Genomic DNA, 8,195 nt, shown 5'->3' on the forward strand with positions numbered 1-8,195 from the left:
CGTAAGCGTGCGTGCGTGGTCAGATTTGGTTGCGACGCGACTCGCGGGCCTTTGACTTCTTATCGGCCCACGGCCCATGAGGCCCGCCTGTCCTCCCAGAAGTTGAATAAAAGCAGAGGCTGCCCGTGTCCTCCTGTCTGTCTCTGCGTTCGAAATTATCCAAACCTCGGAGAAACCCTAGCTAAACAAGGGCGGCCGCGTCGATGGCCGGGTACCGCAGCCGAAGCCGGAGCCGGAGCTACAGCCCGCGCAGGCGCTACAGCCGGAGCCCTCCCCGCTACAAGCACTACGACGACCCGCGCGACCGCTACCGCGGGGGCGGGGGCGGCGGCGGCGGCGGCGGCGGCGGCGGCGGAGGGCCCCGCCGCGGGTACGACTACGACCGACCGTCGGCGCCGACCGGGCTCCTGGTCCGAAACATTTCCCTCACCGCCAGGTGCGTTCTCCTTCCCGACTAGCCGCCGTAACCCCGGCGGTTTAGGCGCGTCTGACCTAGCCGTAGTGCGCTACGACGTTGACCATTACCTTCTCAAACGGGAATCTGTATATCGATTCGTAGCTGCTGCGTGCGTGCAAGTACATCATCCTGATGATTCGGTTCGGCCGTATGATGCGGCTATGTGGTCTTGTTTTTTATTACTACTCCCTCCGTTCGGATTAAATGGACGCGGGTGAGTATCGTTTTAGGCTAGCATCCTTCAGAATTTGGTACGGATCGCGTCGATTAAAACGGTCCAGAGGTAGTAGATAATAATGCTTGCTACGAAATTCTCAATGCAAGTTTGTCCAGCTGGTTGGTACAATTAACGAATCAACAGTAACGCAAATGATTATTAGTATTATTATGGTGGCTGAGAAACAACACGGCTGTGCTTCTGATTCCCTGACAGGCTCTCACAGATATGAGCTGCATTTCAGTAGTAGTTGACTGTCGGCCTGATGAACCATTATCTGTCTTGCCGTTTAAATGTTTCCATTTGCTTAAATAACTGAACAAATGAAACATAATACTGCTGGTCTAGCTATACCTTCTTTGGGTCATCTTTCTGTTCTCATCAGGGTCTTGTGTTCCACCTTTTGCTACTGCTCCTACGACATGTGGTGGTACATTAGTAGTCAGTCACCAACTCGCTAGACATTGTCATTCATATTCACTGTACACTGTCATCAACCCTACATATGTATATATGGTTGTTTCAGTCTTATTCTGTCTGTGGATGTCTACACTTTGCTAACTGGTTATGATCTGCTGCCTTTGTTTTCCATCTGTTGAAGGCTAGAAGACATTCGAGGTCCATTCGAGCAATTTGGCCCTATAAAGGATGTTTACCTTCCAAGGAATTTCCACACAAAGTAATTATAACTTGATCTTAAGTTTCCTTCTATCTTTATGCATATATTACATGGTAAATGAGTGATCTGGTGAACAATGTGAAACATGTGTAGTAATTCCTAGATTTTGTTGCTGTGGCTCAGTTGGATATAAGGGACAAATGTAATCTCAATGGCCTTTGTTTCCAAATCAATTATTCCTTTGGCAAGTCTTTTGCGATGTAAAATGACATATCATGAATTTTTATTTATCCTATATTAACTTCAATTTTCATAATTTAGCAGTTAATTTCCTGAATTGAGTCAATTGTCTATCATGTAACTCTCCTCAACAGTAGTGCTGGATAGCATATTTTCTTTTCTTTTTTGCATACAATTCCTTTGTATATTTAGTACCTACAATCTGTGCATTTTAAAATGTTGTTGGAATAGCAACTGTTGGCACCTGACTCTCTCTAAGGATTTTTTTTTTTGCTTAAACAAGGCGTTTTTTGGCCATTATTAAAACTGATACGTATTTTCAAGATACTTGATTTTTTAATTGAGTAATAACATGTAGCTTCATGATCATTGGTCAAAATTATGTGTGCTTTCAGTGAACTACGTGGTTTCGGGTTTGTGAAATTCCGCCACCCTGAGGATGCTGCATATGCCAAGCAAGAAATGAATCATCAAGTTATATGTGGTCGAGAGATTACAATAGTCTTTGCTGAGGAGAATAGAAAAACCCCACAAGAAATGCGCTTCAGAACAAGATCAAGGTATGTATATTCTTTGTTTTATTACTTAAGCATTAGGAACAGCCGAATAGGTAGTAGATATCAAGTTTAAAATAACCAAGAGATATATTGTTGCTTCTGTTGATATGGTGGTAGGCCTATGGATGGAAACTTCAGAAGAAGGCAGTCTCTATCAAGATCCCCAAGGTCTCGTCGTCCCTGTAAGTAAAATGGAGTTTGTTTAGTCCCATATATTATAGTCTTTCATCTATTTTTCTTAATATTGTCTCTTCCCTCACAGCTTATTCCCCTGGACCATCTCCTGTTAGGCAGTACTCAAGGTTTGATCTAAAAGTTCTTCTAAAAATAGATTTGATTACCATGTTATCTTTGTTAGGGTCTGTTATTGGTTCATACTGCTTCTGTTTGAACTTTGAACACCTCTTGATCAATTTTATTTATTTGTGTTTTTTTGGCATATCCTGATGCATGTTTGGCATTTATGTTATATTGGATTCTAGTAATATGCTGCACTAGCATTGCAGGTCCCAGTTTTTTACTAGAGTGTGTTGTCCATTGTTTAAATAACATGTTAACCATCAGCCTAGCTCTGCTGAAGTGCTTAGACAAGATGGAAAGGATGTCAATGGAATAAGTACATTCAATGTCACCATGTCTTGAATTTTCACTTTTGAGATTGACAAAGGAATATGGTTGAATGATGTTAAACCATTCATTGGTATTGTTGCTTAATAGCTATTTAATTTTAGGTTAAGTAAAAAAGAACCTCGACTTAATTACAACCTCCTAAACATAGACACCTATTTTTCCTTATCATGTCTGTGATTCTGAAATAAAATCACCATAAAATGGGAACTCCGATTGTATTGTTTTTTATGATTAAATGACAAATACATTTTTATTTGAGCTGTTCAAGCATATGTCAGCTTTGAAACTTATTCTTAAAATGGTGTCATATAAATTATCATCTTGAATTGATAGATAAATACCCTTTATTATATGAGTGTTCCGTTTCATCATCTTGTTAGTCAGGCTCCTAGGAAAGTAACTTTCAGGAGGATTAAAATTTATGATTGTGTCATGTGGATTGCTGAATCCATTTTTTCCCTGGAAAACATAGTAAAGATTGACAATAAAATATGTTCGTTTGTATGTGCATGCCATAAGCTCTACACATCCTTAATCAATTTTTAACATTGGTAACATGTGTTAGCCCTACACATCCTTAATCAATTTTTAACATTGGTAACATGTGTTCAGTTTCACTGTTTGATGTTTGTTGATCCTTAATCAATCTCTAACATTGGCAACATGAGTTCAGTTTGACTGTTTGATATTTGTTGATGAGTTGCTATTATATATTCTGTGCTTGAAGTAAGGCTATTTAGTTGTGCTCTAATTTCACTGTTTGATGTTTGTTGATCCTTAATCAATCTCTAACATTGGCAACATGAGTTCAGTTTGACTGTTTGATGTTTGTTGATGAGTTGCTATTATATATTCTGTGCTTGAAGTAAGGCTATTTAGTTGTGCTCTAAATTATGTTGCCTTGGTTTTGTATATTATCCAGTCAACAAAGAATCTAGAGTCTAAAAGCCCAAAAGAGAATCATGATGTTTGGCGAATAAAGACCAAAGTGAAAGTACTATGACCTCCAGAGTTGGAGCATGTGAAAGGCATTACTGTTAAAGATAAAGTGGTACTAGCACTCAAGAGTAAAGATAATCTTGGCTAAGAAACCTGAGGAAAACAGTTATTTTTCAGTGAGCTGATGCTGTTGAGCCAGCAGTTGCAACACCTTAGTGCATTGCACCTTACATTTTGGGATCAAAGTGGGTAACCAATTTTGTGATGGAACAGGTAACATTGAGATCTCACGTTTCTATTCAGTTGGCTTGGCAGTAGGCATGACCAGCCAATGGTGATGTTTCTGTGCTGCATTAGCTGCTGTAGACATGTTTGTAGGTCTCCATATGTAGCTTGCTCATGATGATATCTTGTTGTTCTTATACATGTCTGGTTCATGCACTTTCTTGTTTTGCGTTCTATCAACGGGAGGTAATCAGACTTAAGGTCAAATCTTTAATTGTTTGCAGGGACAGGAACCGTAGCAAATATTCTCCTGAGGGGTCATACTCTCCACATGCTCGGGACAAGAGGCAGCATAGGGCAAATGGTCGATCTCCTAGCCCCGATGGAGATAGGCGTAGGATGTCACCCTCCAATAATGGACATGGTCCGCCAGTTGACAGGAGGAGCCCAACTTGATCTTTGCACCTAAAGGTTCCTTACTTTGTTGCTTTTATGCTCTTCTGTTGTGATTATATGGGGGACGAGATGTGACAAGGAATCAACCTAACGTTTCTTACATATATACAGACTGGGGTGAATTTCAGTTTGAGAATCCTTGATGGGGAGGTGGGAGCTGAGTACTACATTATGTCATGTAACTGTTGCAGTGCCTTCTTTTCCACTGTTTTCTAGAATAGATCGATATGTTTTGTAATGAACAGACTTGTGTTCTAAATCCAGTCATCAAGTACTTACATGTTTAATCAGAACCGTTTGTGACATCTTGTGGGATCTGTTTCCCTATATTCAACTGGTTCTTTGTGTCTTTTTGAAGTTCAATACTCGTTATTTGTTTCATTTGGCATAATATTCAGGTTGTTGGAAGTGATTAACTCTATTTAATTGTTTCCGAGTATTATTTCTTAACCAATTGTTGTCTGGGAAGTGCTAACACATGAAATAGGCTCATATCTGTTTTGGCCCTAATCACTGCTTCATTGCATAATATCCTTCATCTAGACATATGGAAAAAATATGAGGAGTTGTGTAGTTAAAACTCCTTCAAATCCGAAATTCAAATCTAGTGAATAAATAAGGATAAAATGATACAACATATAATTGGTGTTCTCTCTTTGTCAACTTGGTATGAGAAAAATCTTGTAGAATGACCTGTATACTTTTTTAAAATACCCGGGTAGAAAAATAGAAAATATGATATATCATCTTGTGTTGATATTACCTCATTAAAAACCTTAATAAAAACCTGTATAGTAAACTCATAGAGGCAAAAAAGAGTGTAATATGATGTCTTGAAAAGGATTGGTTCACGAAGATACTTTGTGAATAGACGAACAAGATTACCGTATGATTTGACTTACAAGATGTTTATTCCTCAACTCTTCTGGATACATTGATGAGATGAAATTGAGAAGAAAATGAATAGTTTGCTAGGCCTACACCCCAAGGGCCGGTTTAAATTCAACTCTCACTCAGTGTGTCTTGGCCTACACCATAAGGACCTATAACCTAGGTCATTTTTGTTGGGGGTAAAGACCCTTCTCTATCAACTGTTTTTCGTTTGTACTTATTAGATTTTTTTTTATCTACTACTCCCTTCAACCCATAGCAAGTGTTGTGACTACTCTAATGCATTGTGCACCTAGCTAACATCTATTCTTGCCGACTCCATGTGCTAAGATCCATGATGGTGGTTTTGAAAATTAACCCTCACGAAACTTGATAACTAACATAGAGTACTCCTCGTGGATAACCACAACACAGACTTGTGGTCTCCTCAACCGTAGCAGCAGCACCTCGCATCAAGTTGAGGACGTTCTTCACAAAATGTTGCGTTAATATTGAAACAAACAAAAATGGTGTAGATAGAAGTTATGTGCATAATATGTTAGGTAAAATCTGCATTTTCCACCTATAGCAGCCTCCTCCCCTCCAGTGCAGTAGGCGTACCTTAATTTAACCATGTGAATACGTAGTGGTGCCCATGGTGAAGGGAAGGAGGTGGCCACCAACGACATCCTGCCGGGGCTTAGGATGCCGTGCTCTGATGGTGAATAGTGTGGACATCTCCTAGATGTGGATGTGGTTGGGAGGCAGACAAGGAAGCCGAGAGGAGGCGCACATGACGCTTCCACCCCCGATGAGGCCTTCGACACGCTCAACAGGGAGCTCGCCACTTCGGTCGACTTGAGAAATTGCGTGCATGAGGATATAGATAAGGTTGAATGCGGGTAAGTTGGGACGTAAATGCACAACTCCTAATATACGTGAACTACAGATTGATTTGCAAATGCTTCATGGATTTTTTTCTTCATAGAATTAGATCAATTGACTTAACCAATACTCCCTCCGATTCATTGCTTAGGGGCGTAAAAATTATGGCGCGATTATTAAGAAAGGCATGCAGCGATCAACTGTTTCCTTCTTTGCCCATGCATGCACGCGCTCACACCTTAACTCTCTCTCTCTCATTAACTGCCCGGCCTCTTCGTTTCTCCCTCAGGCCGCCTCCTGCAAACCCACAGTACCATGCATGGCTCCAGTTAATTCGGTCTAGCAATAGCAAAAACAATACACTCACAGGCGCATTAAAAGGCATCCTCGAAAATCGAAGCATCGCCATCGCATGGTTTTACTAATGTTGTTTGCGAGGGGAAGACGGGATGAGGGGGTATTTCTGGGAGAATAGCTCTGGTACCTAACCTGGCCGAGACCTGCGTCTTAAACTGCGAGAAAAAACCGATTTTTTTATACGCCCTAAGCAATGAACCGGAGGGAGTATATGTCAATGATTTAGAAAGTGTTGCCATGGTAGATAAAAGCATTTGACTAATATTACACGTGCAACACACGTTTACTAGTTATCCGAAGTGTCGCATATTTCGTGGTGGACATAGTATTGCTGTTAGGGTTGGAATACACTTTTATTCTCTTAGTTTCCTTTTTTTCGCCTGGGTACATTGGTACTGCCATTAGGCAGGGCCGGCCCTGAGGGGGGGCGGGCGGGGCGGGCGCCCCGGGCCCTCGGAATCAAGGGGCCCCAAGTCCCAGCTAGGTAAGGTAGACGCAACTGCTGCGCCATTAGAGCAGGTCGCGAGTTCTTCTTCTCACGAACGGTTTTGAGCAACGGGGGGACGAAGCGTTATGATGTTTCCTCTTGTGAACTTTAGAATCAAGGCCTATTTCCTTTAGTTAGTTTGGGCTTTATTTTATTTCTTTAGCCTGGGCTTCCCTTAGATGAATGGATTAAGATGGACGGGCTGGTTGATTAAAAGCAATGGGACGTACGGAGTATAGTTTCTAGCGTGGCTACACAAGAACGATCCAATCAATGTGGCGCTCTTTTTAAAAGGAAAAATGTAGCATACAATTGACCATTTTTATTCTCGTTGTAGCACACTTCAAGCCGTAGTTAGGAAGAATCTTCTCCGTCTAATGTAAGCTGATTGATAATTAGCCTAATTTTTAGTCTGTTGACGTCTACCTCGTTCCTCTCGTGGTCTCCTTTTTCTTCGGTGAGCCTCATCGCTCCTCTCCTTCCCTCGATCCGGTAAGCAGCGTAGGCCCTGAAACCACCACTAGCAAAACCCTGCCTACCCCGCCCGTTGTCTGTGAACTGCCGCAACGTCTTGTCACGCCACCTTGACCCAAGCTCATCCTTCGCCGATCCACCGACACCCACATCCAACTCTTTAAGTCATTCCCCTTCTTCTCCTACATCAGCAACCCCTCACCTCGCACCCCAATGCTAAATTTCTTCCTCACCGAACTCCGGCCCGTCATTGCCGCCTCCGCCGCAGCCAGTCGCGGCGTAGGGTCCGGCTCGATGGTCTCTCGTCATAGGTTTTGTGTAGGATTTGTGAAGATACTATCGTGAGACGGTCCATTTTGGATGGCCAAAAAAAATCTAGCTAGCGATTTATTCGACAAAGAACACAATTGCTTCACATTGTTGAGTAATAACCAACAATATATGACTATGTGAAGAGATTAAGGATCATCCACCTCTTCGAAATTTTTGATTGGCATACACATAAAATTTTTCTAGACTTATAGGGCCCTAGCTTTTAGGTTCGCCCCGGGCCCCCTAAATGTCAGGACCGGCTCTGCCATTAGGGTATTACGATGTTGTAGATGCTATGTGTAATTGGTATCTCTTGATATTAATATATTTTCTTTATCGACAAATATATTTGTGAACTGGATGGAGTAATAATAGTCCATAATTTATCTATCCTAAAATAAAGTTTTCCTCACACTCGCAAGGACTCGGGAGTCGGGATTGGGGAGCTGTTTTCCTTCGGCTTTGGTTTT

The 8,195-nt window shown here is 41.7% G+C and overlaps 1 protein-coding gene across 1 annotated transcript; it reads left to right on the forward strand.

Annotated features, from left to right (window-relative positions):
* Nucleotides 1–158: 158 nt before the first annotated feature.
* On the forward strand, nt 159–4,699 carry LOC124702488 (serine/arginine-rich SC35-like splicing factor SCL28). Its single transcript, XM_047234629.1, has 7 exons — nt 159–436; nt 1,276–1,353; nt 1,929–2,093; nt 2,208–2,272; nt 2,353–2,392; nt 4,175–4,355; nt 4,452–4,699. Exons 1-6 carry the CDS (start codon nt 204–206, stop codon nt 4,338–4,340), a joined length of 747 nt encoding a protein of 248 aa, XP_047090585.1. The 5' UTR covers nt 159–203; the 3' UTR covers nt 4,341–4,355; nt 4,452–4,699.
* Nucleotides 4,700–8,195: the final 3,496 nt, after the last annotated feature.

Source organism: Lolium rigidum, chromosome 3, assembly GCF_022539505.1.
Source record: "Lolium rigidum isolate FL_2022 chromosome 3, APGP_CSIRO_Lrig_0.1, whole genome shotgun sequence".
Taxonomy (NCBI): Eukaryota; Viridiplantae; Streptophyta; class Magnoliopsida; order Poales; family Poaceae; genus Lolium; species Lolium rigidum.

Bases quoted from the DNA above. Each gene is read 5' to 3' on its own strand.
- LOC124702488 (XM_047234629.1), top strand. From the start codon at position 204: ATGGCCGGGTACCGCAGCCGAAGCCGGAGCCGGAGCTACAGCCCGCGC. The intron at 2,273-2,352 runs GTAAGTAAAATG...CTTCCCTCACAG, and splicing joins CCCAAGGTCTCGTCGTCCCT to CTTATTCCCCTGGACCATCT. The intron at 2,393-4,174 runs GTTTGATCTAAA...TTGCAGGGACAG, and splicing joins CCTGTTAGGCAGTACTCAAG to GAACCGTAGCAAATATTCTC.